Below are 24,934 nucleotides of genomic sequence, written 5' to 3' on the forward strand. Positions count from 1 at the left end.
GATTTTATGTGTGGTTTTGCTTGCCCCCCCCCTTGGCTGGTGTGTGTGTGTGTGTGTGTGTGTGTGTGTGTGTGTGTGTGTGCTGCATATAGCAGCTGTGGAGGAGTGATTTCAGTAACACCACAACAAAGGAGGAAAAGTGTTAAATTCTACATCCTCACTTGCTTCAGTCCTGACAATTACTAGCCTCCACTCGCCTCCCTGCTAGAAACATGCTTGTTAAATACAGATCTGCATGTAACGTCATGTCTAGTTTGACTTTGGGTTCTGTGCCATTGAATTCTGCTGAGTTTTAAAGAAAGGTGGTCATTGGATTCATTGTCAGCCAATCCCACATTGCCTTAATTAGCCCCCAGTGAAAGCCGCTATCTATCTATCTATCTATCTATCTATCTATCTATCTATCTATCTATCTATCTATCTAGCATCTATCTATCATGTTTTGGACCTGCCCAGTAATCCTATCCTTTTGGCTGTAAATTGCTGGAACAATCCATATTATTCTGGATAAGTCTTGGCAAGTTTTCTCTCATAATATTGTTCTAGGCTTGGTTTGAAAAACAAAACAAAAAAGTGGAGTCTCCCTCAATCCCAGAAATTCTGATTGTGGAGAGCAGCTCTCCTTGCCAAGCCAATTATTCTCCCATAGAGGATCCCCAGGTGCTGAATTCTAGCTTAGGCAAATGGTTCTACTCAGACGTCTAGGAATCCCAGACAAAGTTGAGCATGTTTGGGGTTGGCTTCTTGGAACGGAGTTTATAAAGGACTGCATGTATAGCGAGACACTATAAACTTAAATGAGTATATCTTTACAACAAATATCACTGTTATAACATCATAATTGAAGTGTATGTGTGTGAAGTTATAAGCATTGTGGCAGATATTTGTTTTCCCAAATAGAGGTTACTGACACCATGTAAAAAAAACCACAATATTTTTTTTACCGCATTGTGATACAAGTATATATATTTTTAGAATATTAATAATTTGTTTTTGTTAGCTTACCTAGAAGCCAGCATATCTGGAATTAACAAAAATAATCACATTGGGCGGAATTTGGCATTATGCTATTATGATTGTTCAGCTTGCCAGATGGAATGATCTCCCATCTCCCCTTCGCCTGTTCTCTCAATGGGGGTTCTCTCAATCTTACCAGGGTTTATTTAGGGGGGCATGGAGGTGGTGCATGGCAGGGATAGCCCTGTTGCGCTAGGGGGACTTGTTGCATTCAGTCACATTAGCACAGCTGTTTAGTTGAGTCCAGGCCCATTGGGTTGTAGCCAATGAAGTAGCTCCGTTGGCATAATATTTTCCATTTGTGTAACAGAATTCCCCACTGTCTCCTCAGTTTATGAGCCCCTTGTTCCTTCCCAAATCAGTTCTGGAGGGTTGGGGAGAACCCAAAACAAACTTAGGGGCATGTGGGGAAAAGAAAGACAAGTTCCATGGCTTAGCCAGAAGTCATGTGCTAAGGGTACTACTTTGCTGGATACTGTTTGTTATTTCATTTACAAGTCTTTCTGAAAGGAATGTTGCAAAAAATAAGCAGGCTACTGGTTGACCCCTTGTGCCTTGAAGTTTGAAATTTGGAAGTAGCAAACCATATAATCTGTGGATTTCTCTCATTTCTGGCCAAATCACCCCCCCTTCCAATATATATATATGAATCCCAGTTCTCTCATGCGTTCTTTTGGCTGAGGTTAGACTGGGATACAAGAGGGTGATACAAGTTTGAGAAGAGTTAATTCTCATTTAAAATTTTCCACAACAGTCTTGTAGGATTCCTGCTACCTGTAGCCTGCAATTAAAAACAACAAACAAAAATCCCATCATGCTTAGGATGCAGCTTGACTACCTGCACAAATTTGGCTTTGTGATTGCGTCAGACTTTTATGTATAGCATTTTATGAAACCTGGTAGAGTCAGAGTTCTATCTGAGGTTGCTGAGACCATGTGAAAATTCTGGCTTAGTTGCCATTTGGATCATATTATATCACTTTTCAAACAATAAAACTAACAGTAACTAACAGAAGGGACGCGGGTGGCGCTGTGGGTAAAACCTCAGTGCCTAGGACTTGCCGATCGTATGGTCGGCAGTTCGAATCCCCGCGGCGGGGTGAGCTTCCGTCTTTCGGTCCCAGCTCCTGCCCACCTAGCAGTTCGAAAGCACCCTTAAGTGCAAGTAGATAAATAGGTCAAAACAAAATAAAAAAATTCCTTCCAGTAGCACCTTAAAGACCAACTAAGTTAGTTCTTGGTATGAGCTTTCATGTGCATGCACACTTCTTCAGATACCAGGTATCTGAAGAAATGTGCATGCACACGAAAGCTCATACCAAGAACTAACTTAGTTGGTCTTTAAGGTGCTACTGGAAGGAATTTTTTTATTTTGTTTTGACTATGGCAGACCAACACGGCTACCTATCTGTAACTAGATAAATAGGTACCGCTTTATAGCGGGAAGGTAAACGGTGTTTCTGTGTGCTGCGCTGGTGCTGGCTCGCCAGAGCAGCTTCTTCATGCTGGCCACGTGACCTGGAAGTGTCTCCAGACAGCGCTGGCCCCCGGCCTCTTAAGTGAGATGGGCGCACACCCCTAGAGTCGGACACGACTGGCGCGTACTGGCAGGGGTACCGTTACCTTATATCACTTTTCAAACAATAAAACTAACAGTTTTAGTGCTGGTTTTTCTGTCATCTGTGAAATAAAAGTCACAATTGGAGAGGCAACTGCCTGTCTTCAGCATAGCGCTGGAGAAAGCCTAGATTTTGCTGCAGAGCATTTTCAGGAAATAGTTGACAAGAAGAATGCAGAGTCCCCCCTCCTTCTGAACGCTCATCATAGCAACATAGCCCAGTCGATTTGGAGCTGCACCAACAGCTTCCTGTAAACAATCAAGTGCTTTATATGGTGTTTTCGCCATTAAATGGCTTTATATTCTGCGCATCGTCACCAGCGCTTTTTATGTTTATGGGGAAAGGGGTTGTGAGGGGAGATGCACTGGGCATTAACAGTTTGTAACAGATTCTCCTTATGATCATGGCTTGGGCTACCTCAACTTTCCTCTTTGAAAGGAGAGATAGGAGATGAAGAAGACATGATTGTCACTGTGCCCACATACACAATCATAGAATTGGGAGGGGTTTTGTAGGCCATCTGGTCAAACACATTGTTTGATTCAGCAAATCCAGAGCTAAATAATTTCCTGCAGATTATTGCTTTGGTCCCTGCCTGAAGATCTTAGGAGGGAGGGAGCCCCCTACTTCCCCAGGTAATTGGTTATATATTAGATCATTGTGTGAAGGCTAAGTGGTTGTTGATATCAGAAGCGGATTTAGGGGAGCGTGACTGCTGTGTTAGAAACTCAGATATTTAAACTAGGCTCCTTAAACCATTGCTGCAGTCACCAAAACAGAATGTCTAGTTGCCATTTTTGCCTATTCCAACCTCTTTTTCTTAATGGTGACTGCTCCTGCTCAGGCTGCACAGAAAAAGCAATTTGACTCCAGAAATTCATTCTGATTGTTCAGAAAAATTAGAATTCTACAGGATGGGGTATTAGTGTGTGAAAAAATCCAGATACAATGATCCCCAGATGGCAGAGATGTCAGGTGCCATCCTGGCACCCAGGCATGCAACTACACTTGGTCACAAGTGGTCAAAAGCACCTGGCTAATTTTGAACACTGCATGACTGGTTTGGTTGCACTGGGCTTGGAACCTCAGGGGCACTACAGCTATGATTTAGAATGCAGCGCAAGAGGCGGCGGGGGGGGGGGGGAATTTTCACATTGCACAGGGCACCGCTGAATTTTAAGATCCCTCACCCCACCACTGCTGATATTTGCCTTTCCACCCCAGTCAGAGCATGTGTGGAAAGATCACAGAATGGTCATTTGGCATACCTGGGGGGAAATCAAGCACTTTCCAGAGGCACCTATTCCATACTTCCTTCTCTCTCATTAGTGTTTCATTGTCTATTAGTGTACTATTGTATTCCCAATAGTATTCCAGTACTATAAAGAAGTGACACAGAAAACTGCTCCTTAGGAAAATATTTCAAACGGGCTGGGTTATATTTATATAGCTATTCCTCAGTGTGCCCTTTATGCAACAGGGGGAAGGTTTTCTAGTGAAGTTGCCTTTGCTATGCAGTACCTTGAGTTTGTATGCGTCTATCGATTTGCCAAGCCAACGCCAAAGCTTTAGATAATATTTCTGGGCATTAACTATGTTAATAGATTCCATACAGAGACTAAGTAAATAACAAATGAAAGCGCACTTTATGTAAGCTGCCAGAAAAGTAATAGTTTTTATCAATTTACTTCCAAGATCAGATAAAACTCTGCAAAAGGGAAGAACACCCTGAAGTAAATGTTATCTCCAGTCATTGGAACCTTTGTAGCTATTGATTGCAGGACTTCTGGCTTTAATGGATAGAAATGAGACCTCCCTAGTCACCATTTCAGCTGCTGAGGTGTAAAGAAATGTTTACTGGACTCACTCTGAAGCTTAAGAAACTGACTGCACACAAGCCCTTGCGACAGATGAGTCTGCTGGGGAGAGAGGGTTCAGCAGAGAGGCATTAGGTAGTCCTGTCAAAGTACTTGTCTCTTCTAGGTTGTATGTGTGACTTCAAGCTATGTTTCAGTTTTCCACATAGGCATGCTCAAACATATTTTCAGGTTTCCATTACAGTGGTACCTCAGGTTACATACGCTTCAGGTTACAGACTCCGCTAACCCAGAAATAGTACCTCAGGTTAAGAACTTTGCTTCAGGGTGAGAACAGAAATCGTGCAGCGGCGGCGTGGTGGCAGCAGGAGGCCCCATTAGCTAAAGTGGTGCTTCAGGTTAAGAACAGTTTCAGGTTAAGAACAGACCTCCAGAACGAATTAAGTACTTAACCTGAGGTACCACTCTAGTAAAGGTAAAGGTAAAGGTACCCCTGCCCGTACGGGCCAGTCTTGACAGACTCTGGGGTTGTGCGCCCATCTCACTTAAGAGGCCAGGGGCCAGCGCTGTCCGGAGACACTTCCGGGTCACGTGGCCAGCGTGACATCGCTGCTCTGGCCAGAGCCAGAGCCAGAGCCGCACACGGAAACGCCGTTTACCTTCCCGCCGGAGGTGCTTTCGAACTGCTAGGTTGGCAGGCGCTGGGACCGAGCAGCGGGAGCGCACCCCGCCGCAGGGATTCGAACCGCCGACCTTTCAATCGGCAAGTCCTAGGCGCTGAGGCTTTAACCCACAGCGCCACCTGCGTCCCGAGGTACAACTCTACTGTGAACTAAAGAAGGCACACAAAATTTCATGGAAAGGAAAGGCAACACTGGGGAGAAGGAGTGCCCCAAAGCCCCTCACCTCATCTTTTAATACCCTATTATTACTCCCCCCACCGCACCACTCAATCCCCACCCCCGCAAAGCACCAGCTTATTAAAAATAAATTGGCCATCTGAGAATTCATAGAGGCACTGGGAAATGATTACACTTTAATGCAAAAATAGTAACTTTAGCAGGTTATGAAATTTGATTATTGTCAGGGAACTGCCATCGGAGAGTCAGGTGGTGGAAGGGCTCAAGGAGGCTAGGAGACCCTCGGATGCTGAGGAAGGAACCAGCAGGGGGAGAGAGAGAGTTCCTGCAGAAACTCAGTCGGAGGGAGGGCTCCAAGATACTTCCAGTGAGAACAGCGGAGAAGTCTCAGGACCTCCGCTGGGGACGCCTACTCTGCGCAGGAAACTGTCACGCAGAGAATCCAGAAGGAGAGTTTCCGTTAAGGAACTCTTATGTTGGCGTAAATTCCGGAAGCGCCCACTGACGGATTCTGCCAGCGATTGAGGTAGCCATGCACCCATGGCTCCGCGGTCTGGGAGAGTCTTTAGAAACTGATTGCATGAGTTGAGAACTCAACCATTTACGCACAAGCAGCCCCTTAACCCATAACAATTATTTAATGTATTAATAAAGCAGCAAATTTCTTGATGGAGGCTTGTAGCCTCTCTGTGCTTTGTTCTACTTAATATCTCCCTGTGGAGTCATCTCAAGTGTTCTCAATAGGATTTTTTCTTTTAATTTAATTAAAAAATGGATCTAAAATGGGATGGTTTTAACCTCCCCCTCCCCGCCTCCCGGAAATGTAATGAATACATTTCTTCCAGAAGGGAACCTGCAAGATGTAGAAACGTTGTTAGCTTTAAACCAGTGAATCTCAAACCTTTTATGAAGGTGCATCATATTGAGATCTGAACCCCATTTTGTATTCTCGGTATCAATGTGCATGAGCATTATTTCTTTATATGGAATTGCCGACCCTCGTTGCCCCATTGCCTCATGCTACAGGCAGACTGATCCAATGCGCACAAGGCATATTTTAAAATTGCATGCTCAGACTTTTGCATGGGTTGGTTTAGCTTAACATTTCCTACATAGCTCAGTTGGTTAGAGCTTGATGCTGATAACGCCAAGATTGTAGGTTCGATCCTGCATTGCAGGGGGTTGGAATAAATGATCCTCTGGATCCCTTTCAACTCTACAGTTTTATGATTCTATGATACTACATGGTAGTTGTGCTGTCAGCTTGAGAGATCTAGACTGTGCCTGTTAATTTCCAAGCAGAATTCCAAGCACACTCTAGGGCCTTAATACTGCTTCTTGGAATACCTTGTATATCTGGCTTTGGGGCTTGTGTATCAATACTCAATGAAACGCAATTTCCAGGCCTGCCAAAGTACCTCTTAGCCACTATATGGAGAAGTTGCAAAAAGGGGAATTGTGCAAAGAAATTAGACAATAAACCATTCTGCATGGTCTTCATGACATAGTCTTGGCTTGAACTTGAAATGCTGTGAGCATTCACAAAAGTGAGCACCTTGTTGAGTGCTTGCAAACAGGATTGAGGTTCGCCTTAGTCTTGTGAGCGCTGGCACTTTCCCTTCCCTTCGCAGTGTGTGTGTGTGTGTGTGTGTGTGTGTGTGTTTGCAAGGGCAGACATTTTGCAGGCTCTGGAAGAGAATCTTTTCCCACTGGACCTTCACCTTAGCAGAAATGGCATGCATGGCATCAGTTACCTGCCAGGGATCCTGGAACTGGTGGTTCCTGTCCCACCCTTTGGGGAAAAGTTGCTGTGTTCCATGCCCTGGTCAAAGGTAAGTAAGTTACTTGGTGGTATGGTACTCCCGCTTTCCTGACTCCTGAGTTGTGTGGAGAGGGGAGTTCCCAGCCAAACACAATGCCCCCTTCTTTTCGCCCACCCTTCCCTTTGCTGCCACCAGTTGAAAGATTTTATTTTTCTACAAGGTTGTCTTTCACCAACCAGTCTAAAACTCTCCCGTGTCTCCTTGAGAACACTTTGAAGTAGTGTAGAACTTGGCTTAGACATGGGGTGTGTGTGTTTTTTAATAAAAATAACAGAGACCACAAGGTTTTCTGTAACAAGACTGGAAGTTTACTAAATGGGGGGGGGATGTAGTTTATAAGAAAAAAAAGTTTCTAATTTAAGAATGTTTACAAGCAACAAAACATTCCCGGTGTGGGTAATAAAGTATAGCAAAGAAATGTAGGTTAAAACACTTTCATCTCTCCCCACACTAGACAATCCCTAGAGTAGACTTGTGTTTTCTTTGTCTCCTGAGCTCATACCTTGATCTGTTCATCCTTTCATCCAGTTCCCTGATCTGGCTACATGAGTGCTAATCAGCAAATTGAAGGAAGAATGAGGGTCTTAATTCCCAACTACAGTACCATCCTCGGTTATTCTACCACCTTCTAATTAGTGGCAAAAAATCTACAAATTAACCCATTAACTCCCCAAACACACCTACATGCAAGATTTATAGTTTTATAATAACACAACAGCCCATTTCTGCCACACTTGGTCTTAGTGGGGTGGGGGTGGGGTGGAGGGAGTAGCAGAGGACACTTAGTTTGAGTTATATATATCTGGAGCTCAGGTGGACGTTCATGACAAGACAGGCTGGAATTGCATAACCTCATAGAGTCTCAGCTAAGCAACTGAAATTCATAAAAGGTCCAAATGAGACATTTTATGCTCAGTCAACTCCTGAGGCCCAACTCTTTCCTGGAGTGTGGTGAGCTTAAAGGGCACTCTCCTGACTTGGAGCCTATTACTCTGCCTCCTTCCCTCATGGCTCACTACCAGCACTGGTGATAGAGAGTGTGACCCCACCCCCTTAGACATCTCAGATGAATGGGTTGTGGTCTTTGGAGATCCCTGTTCAGACTCTGGCTTAGACACAGTGTCCAGGCATGTGGCTGGATCTAGGCCAGGGTTGAGAAATTTGGGGCCCTCTAGATGTTGTTGGACAACAGCTCTCATTGTCCCTTACCATTGGCCATGCAGGCTTGGACTGATGGGAGTTGAACAACAACTGGAAACGCCACAGATTCCTCATCCCTGGTCTGGCCTTTCTGTGGCCTTTGCTGCTGCTGCTGCTGCTTCTGATCTGGCCCCTGCTTATCTCAGTCGGAGTCACAGTTGCTACTCAGGGTGGAATGGGGTCACTATAGGCTGGCCAAAGGCTCAAGGCTTTACAAGGATTTCGTTTAAATGCTAGCAAAGGCTCAGTGATGTAATTTGTCCATGATGGTTGCTAAAGGGTACTGGTGCAGCTGCATGAATTGATTAACTTGGTAATGAACACCTGTGCTGGGTGGTGTAGCCAGATTCTTCTATCCATCCAGACAGGTCACTTTGTTCTGTTGCATGAACTGCAACCATCCTTCCTGTGGTTGCTACTGCTGTGATTGTGGGCTATGCCTGCATGTGCTGATTGCCACAGGATGCCTGCTTTGTGCCCCTGCTGATATCATTTCTGCATCCATGCCTGGTGGTTTGTGTCTTTGCAGTGGATCTCTGTTCTTTGTCTTGCTTGCAAGACACGTTTGTGTGTGGCTGAGTGTTGTGCTAAGCATCTCCCTTGCCCAAACACAAAGGGATCATAGCACAAAATGAGAGGGATGCACAGGATATGATTGCTGGGACTAAAATGATTGTTCAGTTCATTAATTGAGGTTTGAACTATTTCCCTTTTCCCTTGTGTGAATCAGGCAAATCATTTCTGATGTTTAGTGTAGATAGATAAATGATCTGGGAAAACCCCTTGATGATTTCTGAAACAGAAAGTAAGTTGTTCTTTGGTTAAAAAAACTTGTTAACTACTCTCAAAATATAATTTGTACTGCAGAAGATAAATCAACTAAAACCAATTTGTTTGACAGCTTTAGCAATTTTCAGTCATGTTCTTTTCCCCTTTGATCTCTAATTCTTTCCAGACGAAGTGTGTCTAAAATGATTCCATTCCTTCTTCAAGTATCCAAATCTAATTTTTATTTCTCTTGTGTGGAGAGGAATCATTTATTTATTTACTAGATTTATAGGCCATATTTTAGATATGAATTCCTAAGGCAGTTTCACAGACCTACATGATGGTACTGAAAATGGTTGGGCTTCAGGCTACATAAGTAGTATTTATTTCCATGTCCAGTTACACAGATGGCGCGTCCTTTGGGAACACTGGTGCTGCTGGAGAAAGTGCTCATGCAACTGTGTGATCTGTGTGATTGGCATGTGTCCTTGCTGTTGATGTGTCATGGAGGGCGAGTAACAGGAACCAATTTTGGATGTAGATGCCACATTGCATTTGCCACATGCTGTATGAATTAAACATTATTTACAGATTGCAGATGCACATATGATTTCAGAATAATAATAATAATAATAATAATAATAATAATAATAAAAATTATGCGATCCATCTGACTGGGTTGCCCCAGCCACTCTGGGCAGCTTCCAACAACTAAAACATTAAGCACAGCAAAAATCAAACATTATAAACTTCCCAGTACAGAACTGCCTTGTGATGTCTTCGGAAAGTTGTGTAGATTACCTGTTTGACATCTGATGGAAGTGCGTTCCACAGAATGGGTGCCAGCCCTCGGCCTGGTTCCCTGTAACTTCACTTCTTGCAGTAACGAAACTGCCAGAAGGCCCTCTGAACTGGACCTCAGTGTCTGAGCTGAACAACAGGGATGGAAACACTCCTTCCGGTATACAGGGCTGAAGCTCTTTAGGGCTTCAAAGGTCAGCACCGACATATAGATCCACTGACCACATGGTTGACTGGATGGTTGCAGGACCAGTGCAGGATGCTTCTTCAGTCCAAACTGGTCCTCAGCCTACATAATTGCAAGGTCAGTGCAGGCCACATGTAGCTGTCATACCTGGATTTCCACTTTTGGCCTGGAGCTGTCCAAGCAAGAGAAGTACATGTCTTTTCCAGGCATATTTGTCCAACATTTTGTTTTGCTGCAGTGAACCAGGAGCATGGGCATTGCTTTGTCACACAGTGAGAAACATGAGACACATCATCCTCTGAACTCCTTGTAGGAAGAGTGGGATACAAATGCAGCAAATAATAAAAGTTGTGTTTGAAGTAGATTTGTGGGTTTTTACTTATGGTGCTTGTATCTCCGCTGCAAACGGACCATGGTTGGTAGTTAATGCTGTGTTATTTGCCATCCTTCAGAGAAGGAAGATGACATGAGGTGTGTGGTTGCTGTAAACATCTGGATTCAGTTTAATTTGAGGAATATTGCAGATCTGAGAGGATTTGGGTCAAACCTGTCAGTGGAACTTTTCATTAAGCAGGCTGTTTATTTTACATTTACTATGGGAAGCCTAAGGGTTGCAGTAATAATCTGGTTCCCATGTGCTATCCATTGTAAACAAGAAAAGTATGTACAGTATCTCAAAGAGAAAGTCCCTGCCCCCATCAGCTTGTACTTTAAGAATTAGAGGCAGCACAGAGGGCAATAAGATATTTGTAAGCATAAAAATCTTGAAGATATTGTGACTTTTTGAGAACAGCAAGGGGTTGTATCTTTTGGTTTAGTTAGTTGTTATTTGCAGAAGGTCTAGAAAGATAAATGCAGGTGTCCTTGGAAGACCTTGTGCTCTATCACCAGCTTGGGGAACTATATGAAGGAGAGCTAGGTTTGAGAGAAGAAAATTACATATTGTACAAGTCTTTGCGTTAGGACCATAATCAACTTATCTTTGATATGTTTATGGGCAGGCTTGTATGTCTTATAAATTACGATATACTGTATCCTGTCATGACATTGCACAGTCTGTGAGTTCTGCCATTGTTTCCAATGCTCATTTTAAAACTTTTGCTTTAGGATTGAGCTCTGTCATTTGTTATTACAGTTGTGACACTTAAAAAAAAATGCTATCGTAATTATCCCAGTCCCAATTTAATGAGAGAAAGTGGAAAAGTAAGGACAATGGTTCCATTCTTCTAACATACTTTTCGGTAGTTTTAGTTTCTTACCTAAACATGACTCAAATCTGAATCTTACCTGAGCTGCTGTTTGACTTTTTGCAACATTGAAAAAGAGTAGTTATGTTTAGGTAACATGTTCAAAACCTTTTTCCGGCAGTCTTTTCCATGTACTAGAAACATTTCTTATTAAGCTGTGTTGGAAAAAGTCTCTGGTTCAATGGGTTTGCTTTGGATTTTATTTCCCCTTACCCAGGTTTCCAGGTTTATAGAGAGCAGAAATGACCATGACTGCCAACAAGATTGCCAGTGTCACCAAGAGAGCTGGAGGAAGTAAAGTGCCTCGGGATAGTCTCGATAGGTAAGTGGAAAGCAATATGTTTATGGGCTTTTGTTGCCTGATTCCAAATTGCTTCCTGCTCTCCCACCACAACAGAAAGCAATGCTCTGACCCATAGATCTTTGAAACTTATCATTTATAGGAGGAGGCCCACTTCTGAACCCAGAGTCTCCTGTCCCTGCTCCTCTTCCTTCCTGATTCTCTCTCTTCACCAGGACTCTCCAAATATACCAGCAGCAATAAAAGCAGCAGCCTCCACCCTGCCCTTTCCCTGCTTTTGGGCAGGCTGGGCCTGGAAGGAGGGGACAAGTGAATGTGTGACGGTGATGGTGGCAGGAGGGCTCCCCTTGAGGGCATCTTGTTCAAGAGCCCCTTAGCATATGGAGTCAATACTGGATCCAGGGGGCTAGTGTGTGTAGAAACCTTGGCATACAGGTCATCCTGGGTCTCCTTACTAATCACATCCTTGGCCATGTTATGTAAATATACAACTGCTAAGCTCTGACTTGGTGATCTTGCAAGCAGCAAAGCATTTTTTTTTTAACATCAACATGAAACTGCTGATATGGGCTGTCCAGAGAGTTGGGGTGAGTTGCCGTCAGTATACTGATGAAAACAACTCTCTCTTTTTCATCTGAACCAAGTAAGGCACCTATAAAGGCCAAATGCACTGTTTGGGTGTCTCTTGACCTGGCACTACTCCTGGATTTGGAATTGGTATATATGACCCGAAGGACTTTTATCTTCTGGCTACTTATGGGAAAAGGTGATCTGGTCCCTGTTATACATGGCAACCTCGTGGCTGAGCATTGTGGTGTGCTTCACCTGGAGTTCCTTTGAACATTTGTGCAAATTTCACAGCCCTCTGCCCAGCTTTGACACCTGCCCATTTTTTTAAAAAAATCAACACCTCCCCCTTTTATTTTTTTGCTCCAAGCAACTTCTTCCATGTTTTCCTTTTTGGTGGTGGGGGAGAAGGTGGTTCCCCACAAAAACATGGCAGTGGTCATATTCACTTCCTACAATGTCCTAGGATTACTTAACTCTTAGGGCATTTGGGGCAAGTTCAAAATGACATCTGGAAATAGTTTGGCACTGGAGTGCAAAAAATTAAAAGAAAAATGAGCCCCAGCAGCTGCCTGAGTGATGGTCCTGGGCCTGCAAAGTATCTTCCAGTATCTTCTGCATAAACCTGCTTGTGTGATTAGTTGTCAGATGGGGCCTTCTTCCAAGTATCTGTATCCTCTGATGTTAGATTAGTTGTCAAAAGGAACATTCTTGGTGGTGGTGCCCTAGAGAGATTCTGTTCTCCCTCCCCATCCCCCATCCCCCAGCAAGCTGCTGAGCCCTGGGCTAAAGTGATTGTTCACTTAAAAATGGAATTTGAAGTCTGCTTCTGACCTCTAGTTTAAACTTAAAACTATGGCTAGTGTCCAGCTCTGTGCAGATGTGATGCTAGCTTCAGTTACTGTTGGGGAAAAAGAGATAGGGGAACTCAAAAAGTTGATGGGAGGAAGAATGAGCCCGAGGGAGACACAAACACAGTTCTGAGTGGGACTCCGATTCTGTTAACTATGTTTAAGGCTCCAGTGGAGCCAGTTCAAAATAAGGCACTGCTGTGGGATTCTGGAAAAATTCAAAGCTTCTTATAGGATGTGATTTAGCCAAAGCACGTTTAAGTCTCTCTCCTCATACTGGAATGCAGGATCACCAGCTGAAGATGATGAACAGTCAGTTCAGAGCATGTGGGGTCAACTGTCCCCCACCCCTGACAGTGTATAATTAAGATTATTGTGTATACTATGCCATCAGTGTACATGGCACCACACCTTGTGTACATGTGCACATTGTCAGGGTGGACAGTCTCCAAGACTTCCTAAGCGAAAGTCCAGACCTGGGAGTAAAGAAGTTCAGAACCACTATTTTCAATACAGGTTTTTTTGGCACTAGTGTGAAAAATCTTGAAAAAACAAGTGTGTAAGTTCTACATGCCTGTCCACAAGCTCCACATCTCTCTTCTTCTCACTATGACTGGCATTTATTTTTAAAGGTTTATTTCAGTAATGAATAATATATTTAAAGGCAAGCATAGGCATGAGAGTTGGCACATCACTGAGTTACAGACTCATGAGAGAAACCTTCCAATATGTCATGCTAGCAGCCTGACTCCTTCGTGTCATGTAATCTACTTGGCTGACTTTCCTTTGGGAGGCCATGCCCTGAGTCATTGCGAAGATTTCTTCCTTTTTAATAAGACTTAAATCAACAGAAGCAGCACTTGAATTAATTTTCATTTAACACTTGGAGGGATTCATTCTAAACGCATTTTGAAAAGAAAGAAACTACTACAAAACACCCACACTGAGAAATCTAGCTACTCGTTTAATCTGGGATTTGACCAGAAGTACTGCAGACAAGGGACTCGGGTGGCGCTGTGGGTTAAACCACAGAGCCTAGGACTTGCCGATCAGAAGGTCCGTGGTTCGAATCCCCGCAACGGGGTGAGCTCCCGTTGCTCAGTCCCTGCTCCTGCCAACCTAGCAGTTTGAAAGCACATCAAAGTACAAGTAGATAAATAGGTACTGCTCTGGCGGGAAGGTAAACAGCGTTTTCGTGCACTGCTTTGGTTTACCAGAAGCGGCTTAGTCATGCTGGCCACATGACCCAGAAGCTGTACGCCGGCTCCCTCGGCCAATAAAGCGAGATGAGCGCCGCAACCCCAGAGTCGGTCATGACTGGACCTAATGGTCAGGGGTCCCTTTACCTTTACTGCAGACAAACAGCCTCTGGTCTGCAAGTGGCAGAATTGTGATGTTTTGACTATCAGTGTTAAAGGGAGTTCTAATTTTCTTGCAGAAAATGGCAGCCTTGCCAATATTGCTGTCTTTTCTTCAGGAGAAATGACTGCCTCTGCCATGAATTAAGTTTGTACACATCAGTTGCCCTTTGCTAGCAAGTAACTGTGTCTTCCTCCTAGATTTGTGAATCTGAGGGGTTAACAAAAACCACAGTCCTATTACCATGGCAGAAATATCTGTATCGTGAGGCTGGATAGAAAAAGCTTGCTCTTGGGGAAATACTCTCACCAAACCAAACCAAATCAAACCAAACCAAACCAGACTATCTATCTGAATATTTTCCTGACCACAGTCAGGAAAAATTGAGGCAAAAACTGACAAGTAAGTCCAGACACCCAAACTTTATGACATATACCCATCTGCAGTTACTGGTTGTTGTAACAGTGAACCTCAGCCCAAGTTGGCTTTGTGCCTGCTTAATGCCCTAAGCAAGAGTAAATTATAGGAACCAGAAATGGAGAGTCTGTTGAAAGAAATGTAATATTAATATTAAAACTTACAGGAATTCTGTAAGTGTCATATCATATGAAAGGCATTCACTGAAACTATTCTTTATTCCTTAATAAGAAAAGCAAGCAAGGGGCAGAGGGCAGCATTAAAATTAAAAGTAGATAAAAAGGAGGGAAACAGCAGCAATTTATCAGTAGACACATATAAATAAGGCCTTTGGCACTGAAAAGGCAAAATCCTCAGTGCCATGTGTGCCCCCTTGGGGAGAAAATTGTACAATTTGGGTAACACCTCTGAGTCAGTCCTTTCCACTGGTCACCATTGACTTCGCCAGGTACAGGTGGGGCCACCCAGAAAAAGACATATCACAATGCCAGACTATACTGTATAGGACTTCAAAGGTTAAAACCAGCATTTTGAATTGTGCTTGGAGATGAACTAGTATCTAGTGCAGCTATTTTAAGAATTGGGCTATGTACACACCATGCATTTAATGCATGTGACTTTCCCCAAAGAATCCTGGGAACTGAACTTTACCCTTCACAGATTTACATTTCCCAGTACCTTTAACAAACTACAGTTCCCAGGATTCTTTGGGGAAAGTCATGTGCTTTAAATGTATGGCGTATGGTGGCCTTGGTGTGATATGTTCCCATTCTTTCTGGGTGGGTGGGTGGGTGGTAGAGTGGCCTGAGGGAGAGAGAGAAAGGCAACCAAGAGAGGGTGGTACCTACAGTCCCTCAAAATTCAAGATGTGACCATGGACCCCAAAAGATTTGTCTAATCTGGAGGCCATCAAAACGTAGATAACAGAGGCCAGGCTACATCTGGTTGTTGCACTGAAAGAAACTGAGAGGAAGAAGTGGGGTGTTTATAACAGAAAGAGACAGTAGTGGCTGGTGTGGAGGGGCAGAGCCATGGAACTGCCAAGACATCAATGCAGTTTACCTGGATGGCACTGGGGCAGGGCAAAGCAGAAGCAAACCCACAACTGTGCTGAGTCTCTGGTGGCAGCACTGCATTGACTCTCCCAATGCTTCCACACACCCCTGACCTCGCTGCTGCCCCAGTGCTGTCTAGGTAAGCTGCAGCAATGCTAGCGCTGAGAGGGCAGCTCAGCAGCTCTGATCTACCATACCGAATGCCACAGGACGGAGATGAAGGTTAGCCAGTCAGCTGCTCATAGGCAGGCCCAAGAAGAGAAAGTAATTGCATTCATTAGGCTACCCTAGAAGCTTCACTGCTGCTGCAGTGCAACTTTGGTCACATGCAGGAGATTCCAGCCTCACCGCTCAGAATTAAAGACCAGTCACAGCTAGCTTAGCGAGAAACATGCACCTGACCTTGGGTGCGAGCATAAATAAAGTGGTATACTTGCATCGAGGGTGTGTGAGCAACTACTGCAGGACCATTGGAAGCGCCTTTGAAAAGTCCCTTTTGAAACAGAAAGAGCCAGCAGCATTCATATTTCTTCCTGTCTAAACAGTTCACTTTTGGCCTTCAAATTAAATGAGATCATGTTTGGAATCATACTACAAAACAGAATAAATGTTGATGGCAGAAAGCCTGATGTCCTTTTAAAGAATTTGTTTTTCTTGCCTTTAGTATGTTTGAAAGGAGGACACTGGTGTCCATTAATACTTAGATCTTCTTCAGAGATATCTTTGTCTGGTGGAGTTGCATCATTCCTTTCGAGCCTTGTGTCAGGATCCCCACAGTGCAGAAAATGACTGGAAATAACAGCTTAATAGAAGCTATGGGGCACAGGGTCTTGCTGTTGTGTAGTGGTTAAGAGTCAGTGTGGTGTAGTGGTTAAGAGCAGTGGACTTGTAATCTGGTGAACCGGGTTCATGTACCCGCTCCTCCACATGCAGCTGCTGGGTGACCTTGGGCTAGTCACACTTCTTTGAAGTCTCTCAGCCTCACTCCGCTAACAGAGTGTTTGTTGTGGGGGAGGAAGGGAAAGGAGATTGTTAGCCACTGTGAGACTCCTTAGGGATATCAAATCCAAACTCTTCCTCCTTCCCTCCTCCTCCTCCTCCTCCTCCTCCTCCTCCTCCTTCTTCTTCTTCTTCTTCTTCTTCTGTATGTAGGGTCCACTCTGATTAGTGCTTCTCCTACGCTGTGAGTTCAGAGTTTTCGCAAGAAGTCATGCCATTTAGTGTAATAATAAAGTGTAATAATAAAACAAAAATCAAACCAATAAAGGTAGTGATTTAAACTTGGTGCAGCATATGATCTGGTATGTTTGAATAAGATAATAGACCTTAGCACTTTGTCCTGCATGACATGCTGAGGACTGCATGGTGGAACCATAATTATTATATTATTTCCTGCTTTGTAGCTAAATCTAGTCTCCAGGGTGGCTTACATTTAAAAATGGTCACAAGATGCAATATCTTTATGTATGATGAGAGGAGCAGAAATGTGGAAGGTATTTGAAGCTCACTGTTCTAGCTTCATGTTTTCTTTCTTTCTTTGACCTAGTTGACACATAGCACTAAGCCATGGCTTGTTTAAAAAACCATGAGTTGTCCCACAGATAATCAAGCAAACCGTGCCTTGTTTTTCCAAATATTTGTTTTGCATCTGCTTTTGCCTCATGCCTTTGTAGTTTGGTGAGCTTCTGGGATCGGGTGATCAAACTATGGTTAGGGGAGGTTGTAAGGTTCATAACACAAAGCCACAGTTAAAATAGGGTTCAAAACCCAGCAACAAACTGTGGCTTAACATCTTGCTTTGTTGGCAGTAAACAAACCATAGTTCAACTATTGAGCAGGGTTCACATATAACTCTTAAGACAGGGGTCAGCAAACTTTTGCAGGAGGGGCCCAGTCCACTGTCCCTCAGACCTTGTGATGAATCAAAAGCCACAAAGGGAGGAAAGGAGATTATTACTTCAGTTTTGACACTTAAAATGTAGCACACACTTTTACAGATAGCCAGAAGCTTACTGGTTCTGCTCGAACAGCATGAAATCTAGATCAAGAAACCCTGTCATTGGGTTGGCTGTATATATGTCAAGAGATCAACTTTTCATACTTTTATTTCACTATGCGCAAATGGTGTAGTGCCTGGCCTGCATATATAGTTTCCTGAAAAGCAGTAGCAGAAAAACCAAAATATTGAGGAAATACATTGAAAAGCATCCAAATGCAGAACCAATAACCCAATCTGGAGTCAATAACACATTATGCTGCTGCTTGCCCCTCCCTCCCTCCTCCTCCTCACCCCATTAATAATCACAGTCTTCTGTTACAAATACTAGTAGGACTTGTAGGTTTTTGGCCAGACATTATGACCCAAAATTAATAGAAAAATGCATGTTTGTCATATTTTGGGATGAGTGACAAAAGAGGTTTATTATTTTAACAAAGATCTTGATGGTTCAAAAATTGGCTGTAGAGTTGAACAAAATAGTTGGTTTTAAAGATATGTGCTGAAAGTAGGCAGTATGCCAATCTGTGCTAGCTTTTTTTTATTAAAAAAACCCCCATTCAGCTAAAATAGGGGTTCACCAACCTCTTTGGGCTCATGGGCCCATTTGAAAACTGGAGAGACTGTCATGAACACCACATGTGTGCATGGCAGCTAAGCACATGCAAGCATGCTGACTTTGCAGGGGAAAGTGTGATCTTCACTGAGAGAGAAGCTTGGGAGAAAAGCGTTAGCCTGCCCTCCTCAGCTACATCCTTCCAAGCCTAACTACAACTGGCAATTCATGGTGCGTATGTGTGTGTCACAGCTGGGAAGGGAAGGGTTAACCCTTACCCTCCCCTTTTGTAGCACCCACCCTCCATTGTATTGCACTTCAAAGAAGATAGCTATTGGCTACAAGAGAAGGCCCCTTTCAATTCTAATTTTAGCAGGCGTACAAGAGAAGGCCTCTGTGGCATCAAGTGTCCTTCTGGGTACTGTGTTGGTGATCTGTGAACTAGAATTCATATGCAAATAGGATGCATATAGAGATACAAAAACAAGAGCCAGCACACTTCTCTCTCTTTTTGTCCTACTTTTGTTGTGCTGTAGCTCTTCTGTGCAACAGTAGAGTGGTAACATTGGGGAAGCATTGCAGAACAACTAAAAAAAGCAGAAGAAACCCATCACTATTGCACTATTATTATGTCAATAATATGTTGAAGATTACACCCCCAATAAAATACAATTCTGCAAGGGCACTGTGTGCCATAGCTGTCAATTTTTTTCCTTTTTTAAGGGAAGTTCCCTTATTCAGAATAGGATTTCCCTTTAAAAAGGGAAAAGTTGACAGGTATGCTGTGTGCTTCCCGAGACTGTTAAACAGTTCAATGTACATCTGTGTGTATTTCAGTGGGTATCAGAAGAATAAGCCCATACCTGTAACTGGGCACGCATGCTCAGGAGAAGATTTGAGTGATCTTAGTTCTAGTCACCTACATGGAAGATTACAGCCTGCATCTTCTTGATGATGTTGTGGACAGGGATCACACATTACTCATGAAAACCAATGAGAGGGAAAAGGTTTGAGATTAAATATTGAGTTAGGAAGGTTCAAATATCATTGAACCTGGGGTGCAAATATCATTCCATTTCAAATACACCATAGTAAAACCACATGTATGTTTAATATTGAAGAGCTTCATCGATGTACAGGTGACTCTCAACTTGTGTGGGGTTTACGTTCCAGGGAAAACGTGCTAAGCCAGTCACGCATACATTGGGTTCAGTGACAGGTGGAATTTCTAATGTCTTTTTTAGTGGATGTCCGCCCCCTTTTTATTATTTTTTTCCCCAAGCTGAATGCTCACAAGTTACCTTAAATGTTTGTAAGACTCTAGTTACCTGTCTTGTAGGCAAGCTTTCCTTCCTTCCTTCCTTCCTTCCTTCCTTCCTTCCTTCCTTCCTTCCTTCCTTCCTTCCTTTTTACTAGAAGACTCATTTACTGACAAAAGAGACTTGAGCAATTGCTTCATACTTTCTGAGATAAGGTTTTCAGCACAACCCTGCCACTGCTTTGTCATAACTATCTGTGACCTACACTGACTGGCTTCGAAGACACTGACTGGCTTGGAAACAAATGAGAAGTAGCAGAAGACAGGAGAGAAACCTGTTTGACTACTGCCACTAGCCTCACCTCCCCAGGCAATTTCTTAGCCACTTCCTTTCCAGAAGCAAAAACAAATTTGTGAGGATAATCTGGTCATGTTCTGCGCAGAGGGAAACATGAGGAGGCAGGCACAGGAAATAGTTATTGCATCATTCATTATTTTATGTGGTTAGTTTTCTCCCTCAAGCTGGTCTACCATGACTTGACTCATAACATGGAGGAGACTTTCCTGGAGAATCAGCTGTTCTTTGGTAAAGAAGATGAGGGCAGATGGAGATGACTAACTCTCCTCTTTCGTCATCAGCATTCACAGGTACAACAGGAGCTAGGCACTTCTTTGCATCCATTTGCATGAAGGTTGTCTGGGTTTTCTTTGTATGTGTTTCTTTTTTAAATGCAGGCAGAAAAAGAAGTGTCTCTACTAGAAAAATGAGTTGTTTCCTTAGATATTCACAAAACTTAGCAAAGATAATCAAATCAGCTTAGGCTGAATTAGGTATTATGAGAGCCATGTGGCTACCACTGAAAGCAGAAGCCTCATTTCTCATTCTCCCACTCCTGATTCAAGTTTTGTGACGTAATGTCTCTTTTTGTCTGACCATTTCCTAACTGTTATTTCTGGATTCTACTGCTCAGTAATTTGATATTTGTGGATTAATTTTGTCTTACTATATTGGTTTCCTATTTTAAATTGCTTCATTGTTTTTTATATTAAGTGGTAGGTTGGTAGGTAGGTAATTTCAGTGTGCTAAGTTTTCCTACCTTCATAAGTAGCAGCAGCCTTCTCCATGTGGACTACTAAAAGTGTGGAAAGGAAAAGTGCAAGTGACTCTTTCTTCAATTTATGCCCACTTCTGTGTAATATATGAGCAAGTATGTTAGCATAACTAGATAGTTCTGGGTATGCTACAACTACTCCTAACTTCTGACAACTGTGCCATTCTCAGAAGCAGTTAATCCACAATGCTTGTAGTACTCCAGCCTGACCTGCAGTCAGTTGGCATCCGTTTGTCTCAGGAGACACTGCAGTAATATGCCTTTGAGGGAGAGTTCAAACTGCTGGAAGGTTACAGAGCCTGCTGTGGCTGTAGAGACCGATACCAAAGTGACATGTTTTGTTGTAGCTGGGGCAGCAGATGAAAGTGTCCAGTTGTGCTGCTGCAGATGCACTATGGCATTTCTTCTCTCTGCGCTCTGCCCAGAAGTCATTTCTCCTCTGGTCACTGCTATGGATACATTGACTGCCTGTCTCCAAGCACTGCGGTCATCTGCATGGGATTCCCATAGGGCAGGGTTGAATTGTCAGGTGTAGTTGGTCCACAGTGCTTGTAGTACAGTACTCCAGCCAGATTTGCAATAGTGGAATGGGCACTGCACTTGAAATATGCTGTTGCCTGGCCTGCTTCTGTTTTGCTTAAGAATGTGTTCTATGGGATATGTATTTTGAGTTTTAAAGGTTTCTTCTTTTCCTGCTGTTGGCCTATGTTCTCTGGGGAGCCCATAACTGAGGTCAACTTTTGGTCTTCATCTCATTACTCCAAACCTACTGCACAATGTTCTATTTTTGGTTCTCTTAAATGATGGTTTTTTTCTTTGGTTTGTTTGTAGAAGGCAAGATCCTCTGTATTTTAAGATGCTTGGCAGGCTGTACAACTAAATGTTTCTGCTAGCGTTTATCCTTAAAATTATTAGCACATTTTATTGTTTCCCCATTACTGCTAGTACACATTTTCTGTTACTGGAGTCTCCTTGACAGCCATATTGCAGAGGCTTTTGTATATAAGGGAACTACATCAGTCTTCTTCCTATTATAGCACTTGGAAGAGCACTCAGAAGGACCTCAAGAACTCTGGGCAAAATCTATCAAAGACATCTTCTGAACTCAAGCTAGGACCTCTGTGCTGAATTCACACATGCATTGAGGAGCACAAGTAGTTGTTATGCAGGCCTGCTAGTCCACTCTATGTTTTGTTATAACTACAGCATCCTCAGCAACATGTCATGACTGAAGGGGGCATGTAGAGTGGCGTTAGGAGAATTACTTTGACAAGAACAGCCTTCTCCATGTGGACTACTAACTCCTGCCATCCACAGCACTATAGCTAATAGTCATGGATGAAGGTATTGGGCTGTGGAAGGCTTGTCTAGAACCAGGCATGTGTGGAGGGATGTCTGTTCTACTTACCTGATGCTAAGCCAGTTGGGTTAGCAAAGTGAAAACTTCTAAGGAATTTGGTGTTTTTCCAGACTCCAGGGTGACTTCTCCTGAGCAGGTATCAGCTAGAAAATCTGCCAGATCTAGCTTCAGCTTTGGCTGGGCAACAGCTAGAATTCATTTTGTTTGCCTGCTTACTACACCTGGGGAGGGCTTCATCCTCTCTCCCTGCTGCTTGTGTTTCCTGTACCCCACACTTTTAGTTATTTGGCTGCTTATGACTTAGCATCACAACAGGTAGACATGTGAAGCATATATTTTTGGTGTCTTCTCTCTCTCCACACCTTGCCATCCCACTTTCCAAGCAAGAAAACTCACAGCTACTTATAATGGCTTGGTGACAAATACCAGCCCTGTATAGCATCGACTGGGTAGCTGCTTAGTGTGGATGCCTCTCTCTGTGCTGTCTTTGTTTGGAAATAGGGAACATGTGAACAGCTCTTCTCTTTGTCTCTTCACAGCTGGTGAACAGAGTAGGACACATCACCCTGCTGTACATTCTTGACATTCGAAGAAATTTTTCCTCAGTACATTCCCTGCATCCTCCCCCTCCTCCATCTGTATTCATTCTCTACACATTTGAATCCCACACAGCCCTTGCAAAACATTAATATTATTATTATTATTGATGCAAGTCTTTTCCTTTGCCTGTTTTTCAGGTGTATGTAAACAATTGGGCTCTTTCTTTTATTGATGTGTATATATATATATTGAGTCATATATATGGAATGTTAGTTTCTCAAATTAACCACTTCATTTTCTTCCTAACAATGACAACAATTTTGTTTGTAAAGAGTTGTGGCATTTGCTAAAAGGATCCTTTCTCATCCTGGGAATGAAAGAGAATTGTATGGGACAATTACTAGCTTGGAGATTAAAGCAGTGTGGGAAATACTGTATTGGACTTTGGAGTTAAAGAAAAGAGTGGAAGTTAACAAAAAGTTCAAGAGCAAGCTGGAAAGGTATTTTTTCATGAGCCACAGAATAGGGGTAAGTGAAGCAATACTGTTTTGTGATGAACCTGAACAGCTTATGCTGTAGAGTTAAACTTTTCTTAAACCATGCAACTTTGCATAATAGAACTGGACTAATAATAATAATAATAATAATAAATTTTATTTATATTCCGCCCTCCCCAGCCGAAGCCGGGCTCAGGGCGGCTAACAACAATCAAATACCTTCCAGTAGCACCTTAAAGACCAACTAAGTTAGTACTTGGTATGAGCTTTCGTGTGCATGCACACTTCTTCAGATACCTATTATCTGAAGAAGTGTGCATGCACACGAAAGCTCATACCAAGTACTAACTTAGTTGGTCTTTAAGGTGCTACTGGAAGGAATTTTTTTATTTTGTTTTGACTATGGCAGACCAACACGGCTACCTATCTGTAACTGGAACAATCAAATAATCAAACAATCAAATAATCAAACATTTTAAAAGGGGAAAGCACTTCCTTGTACGTGTCCATTGTTTAAGAGTTCTTTGAGAGAACAAAGTTAAGCTTTGAGCTGTTGTTTTTCTTTGGTGTCTGCTGAAAAGGTGATGTTGAGACAGAATCAGATGATTCAGTGTTGAAATCTATGTCTAGCCACAATAATGTTATAAAGTCATTTTGCTATTTCAGCACTACCACTTTCAACTACCTGTGACTGTCCTTCAAGTTTATTGCAATCACACAGTGAGTGAGAGGGTTGTTGTTGTTTTTTACACTTTTATTCACTAATTTTCATGCCTGCTAGGTTTTCAGATTCTCATTGTATATAACACTTTAAACAGATTTTAATAAGCCAAATGTGATGGTAAAGCCTAATGTTCAGAATCAGGATACTACATTAATAAGGTGCTTTCGTTTCTTTTGAGCCAATGTACTGTATATATTTCTCTCCTTACCAGGAAAGAAATCACAAAATAACAGTACTTGCAATGACAACAACAATAATTCAGAACTGATAGCCAGAAATAGTCTCTTTTGGTAAATAGAAACCATTTTAATACAATCTGTGGGTTTACTCCTTTCTATTGTGTTATCTAACTTTTAAAGTTGTGGCTGCAATTAGGTGAGTAATATGGGTTTTCTAGGACTTGTTTTATTGTTTTGGAAGGCTGTGTGCCTAGAGGTTGGGATCACACTCTCCTACCATGTTGAACAAATAGGGCTTTGTTGGCTAGAAATCAATCTTTTTCTGATGCTTACAGGACAAAGAATGGGATCTTGATTTACCTTTCTCAGAGTCTTGCACAAAATCCTTTTACCTCTTGATCATCTTAGTAATTGGTTCACAAACCTAGGTAGATGTAGGTTTATCTCTATACAAAGGCTACAGGAAATTGACTAGAATAAAAGGTTAACTGCACCTTTATTTTTAATCTAGTCTAATATGTCTAACAAATGACCACAGTCTGACTTGCTTCTGAGAAAATATGTTTAGGACTGTGCAGGTTGTCTCTATTTTGCTGTCTCAGTTGCATGCCTTCAAATTCAGGTTCTACAATGGAAGTGGATTTGGTGTTTTTGTGCAACAAACCCTCTTTCTACGCCCACCTCCATCTTGTTAATTCCTTTTGGTAGTGCATGTGTGTTTCACAGGTGGTTCTCAAACACATGTACTTGGTAAAACCCGCTTGCAAAATTTATTACTGTGTACACACTTCTGCTTATTCTGCATCCTGTGCACTCCCAACTG

At 42.7% G+C, this 24,934-nt stretch overlaps 1 protein-coding gene across 5 annotated transcripts in view; it reads left to right on the forward strand.

Moving 5' to 3' along the window:
• Window positions 1-24,934, forward strand: part of DENND2B (DENN domain containing 2B) — a 106,949-nt gene that overhangs the window by 21,505 nt on the left and 60,510 nt on the right. For all 5 annotated transcript variants that reach the window (XM_079965908.1, XM_079965907.1, XM_079965910.1 and 2 more), the window contains exon 2: window positions 11,557-11,661. In XM_079965908.1, the coding sequence (XP_079822034.1) occupies window positions 11,582-11,661 (80 nt within the window). In that variant the 5' untranslated portion in view covers window positions 11,557-11,581. The remainder of the gene's footprint in view (window positions 1-11,556; window positions 11,662-24,934) is intronic.

This window comes from Podarcis cretensis, assembly GCF_951804945.1.
Source record: "Podarcis cretensis genome assembly, chromosome: 1".
Taxonomy (NCBI): Eukaryota; Metazoa; Chordata; class Lepidosauria; order Squamata; family Lacertidae; genus Podarcis; species Podarcis cretensis.